Source organism: Schistocerca cancellata, chromosome 2 (assembly GCF_023864275.1).
Source record: "Schistocerca cancellata isolate TAMUIC-IGC-003103 chromosome 2, iqSchCanc2.1, whole genome shotgun sequence".
In the NCBI taxonomy this organism is placed as follows: Eukaryota; Metazoa; Arthropoda; class Insecta; order Orthoptera; family Acrididae; genus Schistocerca; species Schistocerca cancellata.
In genome coordinates this window covers 701760100-701780685 of record NC_064627.1, presented here as the reverse complement: position 1 = coordinate 701780685, position 20586 = coordinate 701760100, and the positions used below count along the sequence as shown (strand labels likewise).

General features: G+C 40.6%; 1 protein-coding gene across 1 annotated transcript in view; it reads left to right on the top strand.

Moving 5' to 3' along the window:
* The window catches only part of LOC126162481 (E3 ubiquitin-protein ligase Su(dx)), a 117529-nt gene that overhangs the window by 88906 nt on the left and 8037 nt on the right, over nucleotides 1-20586 (top strand). The window contains exons 9-14 of the mRNA XM_049919024.1: nucleotides 84-221; nucleotides 640-882; nucleotides 6184-6343; nucleotides 8386-8660; nucleotides 8746-8971; nucleotides 19074-19170. Of these exons, the coding sequence (XP_049774981.1) occupies nucleotides 84-221; nucleotides 640-882; nucleotides 6184-6343; nucleotides 8386-8660; nucleotides 8746-8971; nucleotides 19074-19170 (1139 nt within the window). The remainder of the gene's footprint in view (nucleotides 1-83; nucleotides 222-639; nucleotides 883-6183; nucleotides 6344-8385; nucleotides 8661-8745; nucleotides 8972-19073; nucleotides 19171-20586) is intronic.

Here is a 20586-nt window from a genome sequence, read left to right as displayed (position 1 = left end):
AGGATTACTTGTCACTATTTTACTCTAATTTACGCAACTTCTACTTCATATAGTAAGCTTAGTTTTCTGTTCTTTTAATATAGACAGGAAGTTGGAGCTGATGAAGCGGCTCTCCCACCAGGTTGGGAAATTCGATTAACGGAAGATGGTGTCCGTTACTTTGTTGATCATAACACAAGAACAACAACATTCCAAGACCCTCGACCTGGAGCTCCAAAGGGGTATGATTCTAATAGTGTTACATTACAGATGCTGATCGTGTACTTTTTAAGTCTGAAGGCTTACATCTTTAATAAGATTGTCAAACATGTCATTTGTTTCTTGTCTTCGTAGACTTTTTGATACAGTATCTTAACTTCTGTTTTGAACTGGAACCTGTATTAACTTTTATTTTGGACTAGAACCAGTGCATGCTATAAAAGAAGGCAGCTGTGATGTTAGATGCACACTTACTTCTACTAATCATGGACGTTTGTAATTGCTGAAGAGTTGGTCACAAGACCGTACTCTTGTAGTAATTGTAGCCCTTGTCAAATATAGTTTTGTTTGTAATGCATCAATAAAGTTAATCTTATTTCATTGCATAAATGCTTTCTGGCAATGTGATAGCAGATTTTCATCAGAATTTACGTATTTCAGGCCAAAAGGTGTATATGGTGTGCCCAAGGCATATGAAAGATCTTTCAGGTGGAAACTTGGACAGTTTCGGTACCTGTGTCAAAGCAATGCACTTCCTAGTCATATCAAAATAACAGTAACTCGCCAAACATTATTTGAAGATTCTTATCATCAGATTATGAGGCTACCTGCTTATGAACTCAGAAGACGACTTTACATTATTTTTAGAGGAGAAGAAGGTCTTGATTATGGTGGCGTTTCCAGGTGATTTTGCATTTTCTTTAATTACTTTAATATTTGATTGTGTGTGGCGTTGATGTAAATAATTTTGTCTCAAAATAAAATGGGAGGTACACAGTAAACTTGACAGATGAAAACATATGTTTAAAGCTATATTACATGCAACAAAATTAGAGTATTCGTTTTACAAATTCTTCATTTTGTCTCGCCTCCCAGTGCCTGTTCACAAAATTTTTGTCTGGCAGTGACAGATATATCATACAAATATGTGTAAACAGTAAACGTAATATTTCGATGTTTTCCATGTATTGAAGTATGTCACAAGTGACTTGAAATGCCATATCATTGGAATTGCTGGTATGATTGATTTTAAGTCACTTAAAAATTGCTGCTTTAGTAAATAATAACAATCTGTAAATAACACGAGTTAGAGCTGTTGTTTTGACTCTTATCTTTGATATCGAAAGGCTTTTAATCTTCCTAGCATGAAATATCAGGTGAATAGTTGCCATTGTATTCCAGCTCCGTGGTTGCATTATTCCTTGAATGGGACTTGCCATGGTATACATATAGCCAGTTGTTTCCAGGTATCAAGATCTGATGGTTTCTGGTGCAGAAACTCATAGTATTTGGCTACAGATGTCTTTTCTGCTGATTTGTTGTATTAGATCTATATTTTAACTCATGTGTTGTAATTTAGTTGGCTTGATTGGTGTCAGTACCTTACCTTTCAGTTACTATAATGTAATTACAAAAACGGGTAAATTTCTGACATAACGAGCAACTTGATCCTCTTCAGGGTGGTTCACTGCTGTATACTGGTGAATGTCTCGTCTTACATACTGTCATTTTTGTTATCTGGTAGCTGCTGATGTCACATATCTGAGATGTCACTGGACTATTTGAAGAGGTTGTTATGGAGTGGTGGCTGTATAGTGTGCTACCCTGGTGGCTGACTGAAAGGCAACCTCTAGTATGTGATTGGTAGAAGGTAGTACATCAGCTGTCTGTTGCACATGCTACTCTAGTAAGTGATGGGTGGGCAATTCTTATTGGTGGCTGGAAGGTAATAGTAAATTCACAGCTTGTATCCAGGGGAAGGTGTTTTCCTGCAGTGAGGCATTAAGGCCACATAGCAGTTCTCATGACTACCATCTGCACTACCAAACCTAAGACGAGTGGCACTAATGGCCGGCAAGCACATGCAATCCACCAGGCTGGAGTCATTGGCAGCCAGGTGACAGGTTATTTTAGGCATCCTCCCTGTTCATTCTTTTAGAGCGTTTAATTATTTCAATAGCCTGTCTTATTTTCTGTTGCTGCATCCACGGCTGCTGAGCAAGATCTTTAGGTTCTTGAAAGTTGATGAGATGGCCGTATATGTGGTTGTGTTCCGCTACATATGTGGCTGTGTTCCGCTACAGTGGACTTATTGTTCTATCCCAGCTGTACATAAAGTTCATGCTCTGAAGTGCAAGTGCTAATGGATCTACCAGTTTCAACAACATAAACCTTGCCGCATTCACACCGAAGTTTGTACACACCTGCATTGTGGAGAGCATTCACAGAATCCTTAGTGGATCAATAAATCTCGGGTCTTGTGGCCACTCTGAAATACAGCTGTGATTCCTGTGCTACACAGAACCTTGCCTTATGTGAGAGATGTCAGTGACTGTTTAGGCAAGGTTCTATATCGCACAGGACTCAGACGTGTATTTCAGAGTGGCCACAAGATCTGAGATTTGTTGGGGTCGACTAAAGATCTCATCAATACTCTCCAAACTGTAGGTGTGTACGATTTTTGATGTGAGTGTGGTGAAGTCTGTGTTGGTGAAACCGGGAGATCCAGTAGCACTTGCATTTTGGAGCATGGACATTACGTATGAATGGGACAGAATAGAACGTCAGCTGTAGCAGAACACCACTAGGATTGTGGCCATCCTACAAATTTTCAAGAATCTCACATACTTGGTTGTCAGCCGTGAATGCAGCAACGGAAAATAAGAGAAGCTATTGAAATAATTAAATGCCCTAATAACATGAACAGGGAGGATGGCTATTAGTAACCTGTGGCCTGGCTGCCAGTGATTTCAGTGTGCTAGACCGCCTGTGTTTGGCAGCAGGTGGCACTATTGGGCCCAGGTTTGGCAGTGTAGACAGTAGCTGCAAGAGAACTTGTGTGTGGCCTTAACACCTCGGCGCAGGAAAACACCATCCCCTGGAGACAATCTATTGATTTGCTATTACTTTCCAGTCACCAATCGGAGCCGCTCACCAATCAGTTGCCAGAGTGGCACAAGCAACAGACAGCCGATATGCTACCTTCTGCCAGTCACTTACTAGAGTTGTCTTCCAGTCAGCCTTGAGGATAGCATAGGCAATAGCATCTGTACAGCCATCCTTGCATAACAACCTCTTCAAATTGTCCAATGACATCTCAGATATGTGATGTCTGAAGCCACCAGATAACTGAAAATGGCAGTGTATAAAGGAAGACATTCACCAGTACACAGCAGTGAACCACCCTGAAGAGAATTTCAGTAAGTCGATCGAAATGTTGGCAATTTAGCTGTAATAGTTACGTGAGCCAATACCCAAAATTACACTACTGGCCATTAAAATTGCTACACCAAGAAGAAATGCAGATGATAAACGGGTATTCATTGGACAAATATATTATACTAGAACTAACATGTGATTACATTTTCATGCAGTTTGGGTGCATAGATCCTGAGAAATCAGTACCCTGAACAACCACCTCTGGCCGTAATAACAGCCTTGATACGCCTGGGCATTGAGTCAGAGAGAGCTTGGATGACATGTACAGGTACAGCTGCCCATGCAGCTTCAACACGATACCACAGTTGATCAAGAGTAGTGACTGGCGTATTGTGACGAGCCAATTGCTCGGCCATCATTGACCAGACGTTTTCAGTTGGTGAGAGATCTGGAGAATGTACTGGCCAGGGTAGCATTCGAACATTTTCTGTATCCAGAAAGGCCCGTACAGGACCTGCAACATGCGGTCGTGCATTATCCTGCTGAAATGTAGAGTTTCGCAGGGATCGAATGAAGGGTAGCGCCATGGGTCATAACACATCTGAAATGTAACGTCCACTGTTCAGAGTGCCGTCAATGTGAACAAGAGGTGACAGAGACGTGTAACCATTGGCACCCCATACCATCACGCCAGGTGATACGCCAGTATGGCGATGACGAATATATGCTTCCAATGTGCGTTCACCGCGATGTCACCAAACATGGATGCGACTGTCATGATGCTGTAAACAGAACCTGGATTCATCCGAAAAAATGACGTTTTGCCATTCATGCACCCAGGTTCGTCGTTGAGCACACCATCGCCGGCGCTCCTGTCTGTGATGCAGCATCTAGGGTAACCGCAGCCATGGTCTCCGAGCTGATAGTCCGTGCTGCTGCAAACATAGTCAAACTGTTCGTGCAGATGATTGTTGTCTTGCAAACGTCCCCATCTGTTGATTCAGGGATCGAGACGTGGCTGCACGATCCATTACAGCCATGTGGATAAGATGCCTGTCATCTTGCCTGCTAGTGACACGAGGCCGTTGGGATCCAGCACGGCGTTCTGTATTACCGTCCTGAACCCACCGATTCCATATTCTGCGAACAGTCATTGGATCTCTACCAACGCGAGCAGCAATGTCACGATACGATAAACCGCAATCGCGATAGGCAACAATCCGACCTTTATCAAAGTCAGAAACGTGATGTTACACATTTCTCCTCCTTACACGAGGCATCATAACAACGTTTCACCAGGCAATGCCGGTCAACTGCTGTTTGTGTATGAGAAATCAGTTGGAAACTTTCCTCAAGTGAGCACGTTGTAGGTGTCGCCACCGGCGCCAACCTTGTGTGAATTCTCTGAAAAGCTCATTTGCATATTACAGCATCTTCTTCCAGTCGGTTAAATTTCGCCTCTGTAGCACGTCATCTTCGTGGTGTAGCAATTTTAATGGCCAGTAGTGTATTTTATCCAAACTAATACTGACCGTGCAAGCCTATGAACTTATATCAGTACCTCACCTGTTTCCCATGATACATTGTAAGTTTTATTTCTTTTATTTTCCCGTTACTTTTTGGGCAAGATCCTATTTTTTTTATGTTTGACCACAAAGTGAGGAGCAAAGATGATGATGATAGTCCAGTACTGCTGTGAGTCTTTGTGTATTTCCAAAACAGATACAGACATTTCAGATCTCAGGGAGCTGATTCATGTTGATTTTATGGCATCAGCTATTCACATCATGTGGTTCTATACAAACTCCCAGTTTCTTACGATTTACTTATGAGTGCCCCCACAGCATTGTTTCGTAACAGGTTGTATATATATTTTATATGTGAATTTTAATGTTGATGTTGCACATCCCCATTTTATACCTGCAAACCTCTTCTCTCTGTGTACACTAGTCACTCAAGCTCCAAACAGCACTTTGATACTATGTTCATTAGTTTCCAAAATTCTAGAACATATATGTAAAACAAAACATTAACTCCTTCATGTTTAGTCAGGAGGAGGACTGAATCACTGATACACTGACTGAATAGGGAGCAACAGCATCGTGTGGCAGGCCAGTTTAAAGCCATTTAATCTGATGATTTCAGACTTGACAGTATCTTTGATGGGGGGGGGGGAGGGGAGGGGGGGGGGGGAAGCCTTTGAATCAGTTAAACATTTTTCAAGTTGCACTGTGATTCAGTTTGAGAAAGTCTGATTTCTGTATGTAATCACATACATATTTGAAGTTGATGTGAACTGCTGTTTTAATGGCCCTTTAAGTTACCCTTGGTTTATTGAATAGCAACCCTACTTTTCCCTCCGTTGAACAGTTACACCTGAAGTCTGCTTGGGTATGTTGTATGATGTGATTTTCAGTGAACCAGTTTAATCTTTCATTCTCTCCAAGGTTTAAATAGTATTTCTGTCCAGAAAATTGATATCTAACTTTAACATCTGTGGCAGTTTTATTTTCCCTTGGGATGAGACTTATGATAGTTTTTCTCCATTATGGAAGATCTGTTGAATTCCAGATGTTACAAAAAAACAGTATTTTGCACAAAAGCAGCAGTGTGATTCTTGCATTATGTCCCATATTAGGAATGAATTAATTATTTTAGCTAAAGTTATTAAGCTCAGCTAACTTTTTGCTTTCAAATAATTCCAGATATTTACACTGTAGATGTTACAAAGTTAGATTTTATATTTGTGTAATTTGACTTCCATATCACAACATAAGCGTTCTACATTGTGTATTGACATCTTTGAATGGATCTTTTCTTTTTCAGAGAATGGTTCTTTTTGTTGTCACATGAAGTACTGAATCCAATGTATTGTCTTTTTGAATATGCAAACAAGAACAATTACAGTCTACAAATAAATCCAGCTTCATATGTAAATCCAGATCACTTACTATACTTCAAATTTATTGGTCGTTTCATAGCAATGGTATGTTCAAGACAAGTACTTCAATGTTTTAAGCTTTAATACGTTACTGTAAAGTACTACTTTGTTCATAAGTTGTTTTTTGTTGGTTTAGTAATTATGTTTCTTTTAACAGTCACAGTTCTGCCCACAATTTTGACGTATTTGTAAGATGGTCTCTTTTAATTGGAAAGCTTTCATATTAACAGGTGATTGTTTATAGTGCAGAATTCTTCATAGTATCTATTGAAAGAACATAGAACAGATTGAGAAATGAGATAAGAGGCAGAAAGATTAAGAAATAACACTATGGTGTAGGGCTATAGATAGAGAGATTCTGAATAAAACACACCATGCTGTCAAGAGAGCAAGGCATGATGCCTTCAATGACTACCATAGCAGAATATTGTCAAATGATACTTTAAAAAACCCAAAGAAATTCTTTCGTATGTAAAAGTTGCCAGTGGCACCCAAGTTAGTGTACAGTCCCTAGTGAATGAGACAGGAACTAAAATTGAGAGTAGCAAAGCAAAAGCTGAAATGCTTAACTTAATTTTCAAATTTTCCTGTACAAAGGAAAATCCAGGAGTATTTCCCCAATTTAATCCTCATGCCACTGAAAAGATGTCTGAAATAATAGTGTCAGTGGTGAGGAACAGCTAAAATCATTAAAAATTGAACAAAGCTCCAGGTCCTGATGGAATCTTTATCAGATTCTGTACTAAATTTGTGGCTAAGTTAGCCCCTCTTCTAATTAGAATCCATTGTAGATCCCTTGAACAAAAAACTGTGCCCAGTTCTGGGAAATAAGTGCAGGTCACACCCGTCTATAAGACGGGCAGTGCAAGATATCAACAAAAATACCATCCTATATCCTTGACGTTAATTTGTTGTAGGATCTTGAACAGAAAGACCTCCTCAATGCCAATCAGCATTTAATTCCGAAAAAAAAAAGATCATGTGAAACCTAACTCGCTTTTCTCGCATGACATACTAAAAGCTATGGATCAAGGTAGTCAGGTAGATGCAGTATTTCTTGATTTCTGAAAAGCATTTGACTCGATACCACACCTACGCTTATTGTCAAGAGTACAATCATGTTGGATATCGAGGGAAATTTATGACTGGATTGAAGACTTTTGGTAGGGAGGATGCAGAATGTTATCTTGGATGGAGACTTTTCGTCAGATGTAGAAGTAACTTCAGGTGTACCCCAGGGAAGTGTGTTGGGATCCTTGCTGTTCATGTTGTATATCAGTGATCTTGCAGACGATATTAATAGTAACAAATATGCAGTTGGATCATAAGATTTTAAAGTGGTGTAGAGGCTGACTGCTTGCTTTTAATATTCAGAAATGTAAAATTGTACACTTCACTAAATGAAAAAAATGTTGCATCACGTGACTACGACATCCATGGGGGACTGTTATAATTAGTCAGTTCATACAAATATGTGATTGTTTTTTGTGAAGATATGAATTGGAATGATAACATAGGCTGTCATAGGTAATGCAGGTACCAGACTTCAGTTCATTGGTAGATTTCTAGGTTAAAACAGGCAGTCTCTGAAGGAGATAGCATATGGAAGACTTTTGAGACCCATCTTAGAATATTGATGAAGTCTGTGGGACCTGTACCAAATTAAATGAACAGACAGTACTGAACATAGCAAAGAAAGATAACATGAATGGTCACGCATCTGTTTGTCCCATGGGAGAATGTCTCAGAGATACTGATGAAGTCTTCCCCCGGAAAGTCTACTTAAAAAGTTTCGAGAACAAACTTCAAATGATGAATCTAGGAGTATACTACAAACCCCTGTGTTTTACTCACATAGGGATTGTGAGGACAAGATTACAGTGTGCACAAAGGCACTTAAACATTAATTCTTCCAGCGCTCCATATGTTGCTGGAAGAAGCCTTAGTAACTGGTACAATAGGAAGTATGGATGTAGATATAGATGTAGATTTTCTTGAAGTAGTTGTCAACAGGCATCAAATTATGTGTAAAATTCTTTGTTTGCAGTGTTTGAATTGTTATAAGGTAATTGCTTTTGTTTCCACAGGCTCTTTATCATGGACGTTTCATTTATTCTGGATTTACAATGCCATTTTATAAGAGAATGTTAAATAAAAAGTTGACAATGAAGGACATTGAATCAATAGACCCAGAATTCTACAATTCACTTGTTTGGATTAAAGATAACAACATTGAAGAATGTGGCCTAGAACTCTATTTCAGTGTCGATTTTGAAATTTTGGGACAAGTAATACACCATGAACTGAAAGAAAATGGTGACAAGATCCGTGTTGTTGAAGAAAATAAAGAAGAATACATGAGGTGAAATAATTTTTTGGTAGTATGGATACTAATTAAAGAAAATTTTCATGTGTTACTAGCAGAGTGCCTTTTAATTACTGCACAGGCTGATGACAGAATGGAGAATGACACGTGGCATTGAAGAACAGACCAAAGCATTCCTGGATGGTTTCAGTGAAGTGGTACCTCTTGAATGGTTAAAATATTTTGATGAACGTGAACTGGAGCTGATGCTCTGTGGTATGCAGGAAATTGATGTCGATGATTGGCAACGTAATTCAATTTATCGGCATTATACCAGAAACAGCAAACAAGTTGTATGGTTTTGGCAGGTACTGCAAACAATGTATTAATTCTGTTTGTATAGTTATGAAATATTAGTATACAAGCACTTTGTGTGTTTAATCAAGTAATAATGTTTATTTCTTGGCTGTGTATGACTTGCTGTTGATACAGTGTGTGACATGAATTGTTTTGTGTACTTGCGTTGTGGTCAAAAGTTCACATGTTAATCAGAATCACTTCAAACAACATGGGACTGACATTATTATGAACTGATCTGCTCCCATAACGTGTAGACTGTAGACCACAAATGAAGCAGCCTGGAGTGCTCTGGGTCATATGCTGGCTTTTCTGATTTTAGTGTGGCCATTATATTTGAGCATATAAATTAACATGGCAGTTTGTAATGTGTTTGTGAAAATGTGCACCAAGCTGACTCTTGCATACTTCACACAATTCTTGAAAAATATTGGGTTGATATTAGGAAATCTGTGCTACTCTGCATTGTTTTGGCATTGTATGGGACAGCTGGTTTCACTTGTGGAAGAGTAAGTGCATTCAGTTTCCATCGTTCCAGCTTTTTAAGTTTGAAGTACTTGTTTCACTTGGGACAACTTTTTCTTTCAGTGCTCTTAATTTTGATACTAGCAGAAGGGCAAAATTGATTGGGGTTACAGGTATTTTTTGTTGTTGTATTGTAAATTTTCCACCTTCCTTAGTAATATCCGTGCTTCTCTACTTGAGATAGTAAAGTTATTCATACCAGCAAAGACTTTTTTACTATATCCTGCAAATAAACATTACATTGTCAACATGCTCTTTCTACTGTCTTCTATATACAGCTCTTTTAGTTAGTCCAAACATTGCATCCTACTACCAGTTTTTTTGTAATTTTGATTTTGTCTTGTGTAGTTGCTTTATATATTTACCTTTCTGCTTTATTTACCATACAACTAGATTTTTCAATGTCTCTGTTGTCCATGTAGTGGGTACGATCTTCCCACTGTCATTTGTACTATTTCTCTTCTTATTAGAAATATTTGGAGAATCAGGACTTGGGTCTCCCTATGGCCTTTTCCAGATTTAGGCTCTGTGTGGTTTCTTTAAAACAGGAATAAAATTCTGGGGTAGTTCTTTTGAAAAAGGGTAGAGTCCATTTCCTTGCCTATCCTTTTCCATTCCAGGTCTTGTGCTCCCATCTGTGGTAGGCTGTGAGATGTTAAATGCTAACCTTCGTTCCTTTATTAATTGTTAAATCTTTCTTGTATAATGAAGTAGTCAATCTGATATGTAAATAGTGGGAAGAGTAAGGTAACAACTCACCTTGTGATTCAGACACTGAGCAGCCAATAGGTACATAAACAAGACATAGAGACAGCTGTCAAGCTAGACTGGAGGGGTAGGAGGAGGGGAAGCTGTCCTAGATGTGGTGGGCAGAAGATCAGACAGAATGGAGCTTATCCTTAGTAGCTTTTTAATGCATTCAAGACCACAATGATACTGAGTCGTCATAGGTGTACTACTAAATTGCTTTTTGGAGGGATCAACAGTACCAAGATGGTATGGCCCAGGAAATCTGCTTTTGAACTTGGCTGGTGGGGTAATTACATCCAGTGAAGGCTGAGGTGAGAATGGTAGTGTATTGCTGTCAATAGTGTACATCTGTACAAGGATGTTTGCCTCAAATGCCAAGGCTGTATAGGAGGGAAACTTTCACATGAAATGGATGGCAATGTCAAAATGTAACTACTTTTGCTTGTTAGTAGGTTTAATGCGAACAGAAGTGTGTAGCTATGCATCGGTGAGCATGTCAGCATCAAGGAAACAAAGAGGATTGCATGGAATTTGTAATAGGATCATGTGAAATTTAATCAGGAGAATAATTTAGAGATTACAAAAATTTTAACGTTTCTGTCTAACCATTAGTTAATATATCAAAAGTGTCATCAATGTATCTGAACCAAACTGGGGGCTGAAGGCTAATGAATCCCAGGAAAGCCCCTTCCGAGCAATTCATGAGGTGAAGTGTGGCCTGTTGTTGCAGTTTGAAGTTGGCTTGGCAGATCACCTCATACAAGGAAACTGATGGACGGATAACCGCAGGATTTTGTAGGAGGAGAGAAGTCTGTTGGAGTGGAAGTTGGCAGATGATGCATGTAGATCACAGATTAGCTGGATAAGTGAAAGAGAGTGCTGTATTTGAAGCAAAAAAGTGACTGGTGTAAAATGGAGTTACATCCAGAAGAAGGGACTTTCAGTGTTAGGCCTTTGGGGTAACTCCCGGTTTCAAAAAACAGAATGTCTGATCTTAGTTCAGAGATTGCAAAAGCATGTTTTCAAAAGGACCTAACCTAACCTTTATTATGTGAAGGGATTCATGATGGCAAGAGAGGTGGTTTTGATTCGCATGAAAATCTTGAGCACGGACAAGGGTTAACAAGAGGTAGGTGAGAATTTTGCACAAGAAAAGTGGGCTATATGACAGAAAAAAATATGACAGTAAATTGTTATTGGGAAACTTACTGGAAAAGATGTGAAAACAGAAAGAAGCTTAAAAACTGGGAAAACAGAAAGAGGAAGTCATTGCAGAAAATGAACAACGAACTATTCTAGTTGGGGAGGACAAAATGTCAGAATAGACCTCACTTCAGGGCATGAAGGACTTAGCCCAATAGCTGAGTAATACCAAACTGTCTTTTTCATGGGTCTTTATGTCACTTAACACCACCTCTGTGTGGTTAGTAGCAATCTACCCTTTCGGTATTGTTGCTATCCCGCCCACATTTTCTATTGTTTGATTGTACCTAGTGAATTCTGTCCCAAACTACAACTCAGTGCTGTTTCCCATTGTTACTGTTCTCCATCACTTCCCATTACATTATCCAGTGTCCATCCTTTTCCTTCTCTACTTTCTTGTGTTTTCTTTTCACATTCTGAACCACATGCTTTCTGCCTGCTTACCACTCTCCCTGTGAAGCTTTGACTTCCGAGCCCACCCTCTGTCAACAATCTGTGTACAACACATGGGCACGTGCCCACACAGGCTGCAAGTGCAAATTTATCTCAGTTCTTACCTTCACCTGTGCCTGTTTTTGCTTGTTTCCCTGCTCCTACCTGAACCACATACACTTTCTTGCACCTCCTACCTAACAGACCCTTCCCCCTCTTCCCTTATTCAGGCATGCACAATACTGACCTAACTAATCCAGTTACACCTACTGCCCCCTCTTTTCACACTCGTGCACTCAGTGATCTGAACCCCACTCCAATATCTCCTTTTTATTTCCTTTTATTTGTGTTTGTATTTTCACTGTGACCTCATCCCATTTATTTTGTTGTCATCTCTTGTTCTCTGTACATACACAGGTTCTCAATTAAACTTCATCTGTTTCATATCAATTGTGGTTTTTTGTGATATTCTCATGTATATTTATGTAATTTTAATTTTTTTTACACTATGGATCCTTGCTCCTTCCTCCTGCTTCAGTACAGAAAATTTTTGTTATCCCTATCCAGAACCCAGTTATACATACTGTTCTTGCATTGTTGCATTGGTTATGGAATCCCCTCAAATGGCATGTGTGTGCAGAGTCAGTCAATCCATAGCTCTCATCAACCTAGTTCTGCAAAACCATACAAATAAGGCCCAGACCACCTTGCTCCACCCTGCTCTGTCCATAAAATTGTCGTGCTGTGCAATCCCAAATTCCTGCACCCCATCTCACAGATTGAAATCCTTGATCTCCAGGAATTCATACTCTCGCCTTTGATTACTACTAAAAGAGCCTCCAACAAACCGCCCTGCATCCCCTCATAGCTACCAAACCCTGCCTTGCAGACATACCACATTTACCACACACACAGAAACTCCCTACTGCCACCCTGCAGAACCCGGAGCCTACAACAGACCCTCAGCATGGTCATACAAATCTTTCTAGAAGCCTCTGTCCCACAGAAATATCAAACCTTTCCAAAAAGCCACAGTCATGTAGTGTTTGTTAAAGCCCTTCTCTGTTTCTCCCAGTCCCTCCAGGGGAAACACTTACTCATTCCAATTCAATCCAGTCGGATCCAAATCCAGTACTGAACCTCATCTGCCTCAAATTACTCCTCCATCCAACAGTCATTCATTCCTCCTACTCTCAGAGCATCCCCTGTAAACGTACCAGTATTTCCTAACTTTAAACCGTGTCTCATCATCGTCCCCCAAATCCCTCAACATGGAAATCAGTCTTACATCTGCAGAAACAGCAAAAATTCATCACCTAAATACCAATCCCAACATGCTAACGAAGATTTCACCACTGTGGTTATGAACTACAGGGATTATGTGGTAGTGGGTTCCACTAGTTGCCAGATACATTCACTTACAAGCCTTGCTTCAGTAACCTCATACTAGAAATGCAGCAATATTCCTCCTCAGATCCCTAGGTCCACCCCAGAACCTCTCACCTGAGTGTAATCTCCTTCCTCAGTCACACCACTCCTCATACTCATACTTTCTACGTGCTTCCTAAGGTGTGTACCCAACCACCCAGGACATCCCATTGTGGTTGGTCACTGTCCCCTCCCCACACATAAGAGAATCTCTACCCTTGCATACCAACACCCTCAGCCTATTGCTTGTAAATGCCCTTCTATATAAAAGACACCAACCATTTCCTATAATAGACATGAAGTTGCGAATACAAACAAACATCAGCTGTATGATGACAGTGATAATCTGTGCTGGACTGGGACTCGAACTTGGAATTCCTGCTTTACAGGAGCAGTCGACTTAACCTCTTTGGCTATCCAGGCATGACTCATGGCCAGATCCAAATCTCCATACATCGTTGTAACTGCCTCACAGTCTGTACCTGTGTTCACATTATGTAGTTCCCATATAGGGAAGGACATTTTAATTTAAAGTCTCTATCCAGTATCGGTGGGTAAAGATGATATTGCAGTGCCTGTGTTATTAAGAAGAATGTTGCATGATCCTTTGGACATGTGCATATGCAAAGAAACAGGTATTGTGGGGACTACAGCCATTATCAAATACGTGAAATGTATTCACAGTTGTGAATACAATCAATCATCTGCTGCACGAGGGAATGATGACAGTGAAAATTTGTGCCCGACCAGGACTCAAACCTAGATTTCTCGCTTTACACAAGTAGTCTTCTTAACTGCTTTTGCTAGTGATGCATGTCCATGGACAGACCTAAACCCCCATATATCATTATTCCTGCATCACAGCCTGTACTCATACACACATTATGTAACACCATACGAAGGAGGAAACTTTCAATTAAAGTTGCTGGCCAGTAGCGCTAGATAAATACAATATTCCAGTGCGTGTGTTGTTAAGAAGAACAATGCAATGTTCCTGTTGGACATGCATGCATGCAGCTGCAAATACATTTCACGTATTTCATAATGGCTGTAGTTGCTGCAGTGCCCATTCCTTTGGATATGCATGAATGTCCAAAGGAACATTACATCATTCTTCTTAACAGTACTAGGCAGTGACTTTCAATTAAAATGTCTTCCCATGGGCGGGGATTATGTAATGTGTGTATGATTACAGTTTGTGATGCAGGAACGATAACTTACGGAAATTTAGGTCTGGCCATGAGTCGTGCAAGGATAGCCAAAGAGGTTAGGTCGACCGCTCATGTAAGGAAGGAAATCTGGGTTCCAGCCAAGTTTTCATTGTTGTCATTCCATTATACAGGTGATGGTTGTTAGTATTTGCAAATGTGAATACATTTCATGTGCAATGGAGTAACACTTCGGGAGGGATGGGAAGGACTTTCAGTAACATGTTCCTCATTTCTGGATACAATGATGAATAGTCAAAACTCAGCTTGAACATAATATATTTATATTTGGGGCTGAAGTTAAATGGATAAAATTAAAAGAGTATTATTCAACTAGTCAACAGTTCATATACTCAGTTTGTCTCTGAAGCTCCAGTTGATTGCTAAAAGCCACTTAGCCTCACAAAATACAGTAATCTGTTTGCCAGCAACAATCAGAATCAGACAAGGAGAATGGTTGGTTACTAACTGCCGTGAACAGCTGTACCTTGTTCCTCAGGGAGTCAGTCCAGGAAGGTCAGCTCAGTGTCATCATTAGAGACTTATGCTCAAGGAATCTACTATCTACCTGTCAATAGGCCCCAGTTTGACTGAGGTTCTATGTTGGCAAGTGTTATCCATTCTGAATCAATTTTCACTTGCATTCAGGTCTTGAATTGATATGAAGCAGACTAGATAGCGTAATGTCAAACACCATATCATCCTCTGTCAATCTGCACTCATATATGGTACCTCTAGCTGAATGACAGGTAATTCAGGTGGAAGTAAAGTTAGTATTAAATGAAATCATTTAGCTGTCGGAGTATCCTTGCTAATCTCATGTTACCCTCATGAGAAAGAAATGTGGTACATGTTGTTTCTGTACCACTTCCCAGTGGCTGAACACAATCACCTAAAAAGCATGTGTATACTTGCCCCAAATTTATTTCACCTGGGCTGCTGGATATGAGTGAAGTATTTCTCCACTGTGGATATACAGACTGGCTACTGAGAGACTGATGTTCACTCAAGGGCGAAAAGTCTCTTTCCATAAAACCTAAAGGTCTCTATGAGTTTGAAGTTATGCCATTTGGTCTGTGCAATGCCTCAGCTACCTTTGCATGCATGATAGATAACTTGAGCAGCAATCTGTAGTGGGGCAGGGAAAGGGGGGGGGGGAGATAGGAGAGTATGGGTGGGAGAGTGAAGAGGGCTATCTGGCAGAGTATGCAGGGACTAGATGACTGCAGGACAAGGCTGCCAGGCACAGCATTGTTGGCTGTAGGAGGAAGGAGTGGGAAAGGAAAGGAAAGGAAAGGAGCAGGGAAGGTGAAAAGATCAGTGGGTGCAGTGGCAGAAAGTGAGGGTGAGGAGAAATGAATTGGGAGGAGGTTATAGGACAGAGTGGGTGGAAACTGTCGGGTGGAGGGTGTGGGGACAAGAGTTTATTGTAGGTTGCCGCCAGGATAGTTTTGGGAGTGGAGAATGTGCTGTAAGAATAATTCCCATCCACACAGTTTAGAAAATCAGGTGATAAAGTGGATAATCCAGATGGCCTGGCTTATGAAGCAGACCTGGAAATAAAGGATGTTATGTTCCCGGGTGGACAGCTGTGCAATGATTGCAGTAGAGCTGGTGTATGACCACAGGTGGCCCAACCTCTGATTGGGTAGGATAAGCCTGTGAAAGGACTGGACTAGGAAGTGCTGGGTGTGTGGATTGGGCTGGACTTCCACTTGGGTCTTCCACAGGAGTATAATTTCTGTGGCAAGAGGTTGGGATTGGGAGTGTCATAGGGATGGACTAGGATGTTGTGGAGCATGGGTGGGTGATGGAACACCAGTTTAGGAGGGGTGGGAAGGTTCTAGAGTAGGATGTACCTCATATCAGAACATGATGATAGATAATCAAATCCGTGATTATGGATGTGGTTCAATTGTTCCAGTCTGGGTTGGTATTGGGTGTTGAAGAGGGGTGCTCCTTTGTAACTGGTCTGGGGATGGTGAGGATTGGGGTGTTGTGTGGATATGGTGTGGGAAATCTGTTTTGCAGACTATGTCTGGTAAGACCATAGAAGACCTTAGGCATGAGGGATGTTGGTGTATAAGGAAGTGGCATCAACAGCAATGAGTTGGAATCAAGGTGGGGGAATGGCCCTCGTACTACAGTAAAATGTCTAAAAAACTGCACTGTACAAGATACTTTTGGCAAGACACATTCACACACCTGCAATTCATTGCCCATGGCCTCTTTTCTATCGAGCATGAACTGCAGTTCTGGGTAAATCGTGAAAATCGGCCTGTTCATGCTACACACAAAGGGACCCAGCCTGCAAACAGATCTGAGATATTTGATACAATGGACAGGGCCTGCACATTAGTAGAAAGCAATGAGCCTGAGATGGCAAGTCAGATCCATCTAAAATACTTGCGGAACTGTCCTGAAGTTCCGACCCGTCGCAGAAATCTGCTTGTGTGTGGCTAGCTATTGGCATGCTTATAACAGCTGATCCTTTATACACTGAAGAGCCAAAGAAACTGGTACACCTGCCTAATATCGTGTTGGGCCCCAGTGAGCACACACAAGTGCTGCAACACAATGTGGCATGGACTCGACTAATGTCTGAAGTAGTGCTGGATGGAATTGAAGCCTGCAGGGCTGTGCACAAATCTGTAAGAGTACAAGGGGGTGGAAATCTCTTCTGGACAGCACTTTGCAAGACATCCCAGATATGCTCAATAGTGTTGATGTCTGGGGAGTTTCGTGCCCGGCAGAAGTGTTTAAAGTCAGAAGAGTGTTCCTGGAACCACTCTGTAGCAATTATGGGTGTGTGCGGTGTCGCATTCTCCTGCTGGAATCGCCCAAGTCTGTCGGAATGCACAAGGACATGAATGGATGCAGGTGATCAGACAGGATGCTTACATAGCGTCACCTGTCAGTCATGTATAGACATTTCAAGAGTCCCATATTACTCCAACTGCACGTGCCCCACACCATTACAGAGCCTCCACCAGCTTGAAAAGTCCCCAGCTGACATGCAGGGTCCATAGATTCATGAGGTTTTTTTCCATACCCATACACGTCCATCTGCTTGATAAAATTTGGAATGAGACTCATCTGACCAGGCAACATGTTTCTAGCCATCAACAGTCCAATGTCTATGTTGACAAGCCCAGGTGAGGCATAAAGCTTTGTGTCATGTGGTCATCAAGGGTACACGAGTGAGCCTACAGTTCCGTAAACCCATATCAATGTTGTTTCATTGAACTGACACTTGTTGATGGCCCAGCATTGAAATCTGCAGCAATTTGTGGAAGAGTTGCACTTCTGTCATGTTGAACAATTCTCTTCAGTTGTCGTTCGTCCCTTTCTTGAGAATTTTTTTCTGGCCGTAGTGATGTTGAAGATTTCGTGTTTTACTGGATTCCTAATATTCACAGTATACTCGTGAAATGGTTGTAAGGAAAATCCCCACTTCATCGCTACCTCGAAGATGCTGTGTCCTATAGCTTGTGCACCAACACCACCACCATGTTCAAACCCATTTAAATCTTGATAACATGCCATTGTAGCAGCAGTAACCGATCTAACAACTGCACCCAAACACTTGGTGTCTTATTCAGGCATTGCCAAGTGCAGTGCCATATTCTGCCTGTTTACATATCTCTGTATTTCAATAAACATGCCTATATCAGTTTCTTTGGCACTTCAGTGTATATGAAACCTCTTATGAACAATTGCTGGCACAGTCAGTAACAAATTGGTATTGAACATTGTGTCAGTTTTAGTATTTTCCAACATGTACATCAGTTAATACAGAAATCAGTTGTAATCACTGGATACAGACTAATCACTCTACCTTAGGGGAATACAATGCCCATATTGTAAACTATTTTTTAAAATTACTTCATCTGTTGCCTCTGGTCATACAAATGGTATTATAACCAATTTTAACTTGTGATTTTACTAAATGGCTTAAGGCAGATGCTGGGATGGTTCGTTTGCAAGGGAATGACAGATTTCCTCCCCACCTTTATTGATCTCACTGTCAGTGTGATGTTAAACTCAAGTCTGTCTTTCTTTCTTTCTTCCTTCTTCAGTTTCAACGTCTCAGCAATTCACCTCCAAATGATTTGATTTGTTGCATAATATCTCTGACAAGTTATTATGTAATTATGACTTGCTGGTTATGATACCACTAGTGTGACCCAAGAATAAAATATGGTTATTTTTAAAATTTGGTGGTATGAAGAGCGTAGCAAAGCAGGAATTTTATTATTCCGAAATTTATGTGGAATCATAGTCAGATTAAAGGATTGAGTTCTGATTAAAGATAGTGTTTCAAGTAATAACATGTTTCATCATAACTATACCAGTGACAGTTATTAACAGGAAAGAAGAATCGTACATATTCTTCTCTCATTGATGGGCTAATTAGAGCCTAACACTGTTTCTCTCTTTTGCTCTCCATCTCCTGGTAGGTGTTGTCAGTGATCAGAATATGAGTGTCATGGAAGACACACCCTTTTGTTCTTTTTCTGTAGTTGTTGTGCCATATTCCGATTTTAATTTTTCTGTTCGTTTGCAGTTCGTCAGAACAACAGACAATGAGAAACGGGCAAGACTGCTTCAGTTTGTCACTGGTACCTGCAGAGTTCCTGTTGGAGGTTTTGCTGAACTCATGGGTAAGACTAATTTTATATCTCTTCAACAGTAAACATTATATTTTGAAGATATCTGTTACCTTTTCCCTTTCATATGTTGTGCTGCAGTGTAACATGAATAAAAAATTCCCATGACGATGTGTAATAATTAAGAAAACAGAAGAAAAAATGACAGTATTGATAGTGAATAAGTTATTGGATGTTTTAGTCTGTCTCACAGCTGAAATCTGTGCAACTCCTTGTTGAGTTTAAACATACATACTTAGTATTGTTTTATACTTAAGGCATATATATAGAGTACAACAACATAAGGAAAAGATAGCTTGCTCCTTGCCATAAAGATGACACATGAAGTTGCTAACAGGCACAATTAAGACACTTACACATTGGCTTTTGGCCCTAGCCTTCGTCATAAAAAGAAAACGAAAGGTACTTACATAAATACAAACATTCACTCATATAAGCAAGCACAACTCACACACACAGGGCCGCCATCTACGGCAGCTCGGAGGAGAATTCAACCGTTGTGTAGAATGAAAGCACCAATCTGGAGGGGCCAGGGAAGGGGAAGGGATAGCATTGTCTGGACGGGGATAGAGGAGTGCACTATATGGTGGAGTGTGCAGGTACTAGACTGCCAACAGGTGCAGTGTTTTGAGGCTGTGGGGCAGGGAGGGGGTGAGGGGGTGTTGGAGCTAAAAAGGAGGAAGCCATTGGTAGAGGGCAGCCCCGACCCACTGCCCCCACCATTGCCCCCACCCCCACCCCTGCACGTGCCCCCACTCCTGCCTCCACCCCCACCCCTGCCCTCGCACAGAAAATGCTAAATGAGAGCAGATCTTAAAGGTCCATACTCTCATACATAGTGTGTGATAAGCTGTGCACCTAAACTGAAGGTTTATAGGCCGAAATTTACTATGGGAGAAGCCTTGGGAAATCATCCCAAATATCAGGATTGAACATGTCATTGAATCAAACAGTTGGCAGGATTCTTTTATTCGTTTAGTCATTTATATTTTTATTTATTTATTTTTTAAGTGCCATATCCTCTATTGCCAAAATTTAAGTGAAGACAGTGAGGCTATAGACGTGGAAAGTATTGAATGGTGGAAGATGAATATTTTTCCATGACTAATAATGGATTTGAGATCAGAAACATTTTCAATTCTGATGGATCCAGGAACTTCTACAATTTATTTTCGTCAAAACCATATGGAAATTCTGTCCAGAGGGAAAAAGTTGCTGAGGGAAAACAAATAATGGTGCAGTGGGTTAATAGTGACAGAAGTGAAAAGTTGCAACAATTAATAGTGGGGAAATTAAACTCTCAGGTGATCTATAAACATAACATTATTGTACACCTATGATTTTATTAGCAATGCCTGGATGACTGCTGTTCGAAGTTTCGTAGAAATTTAGATTTTGAGAGAGATGCAG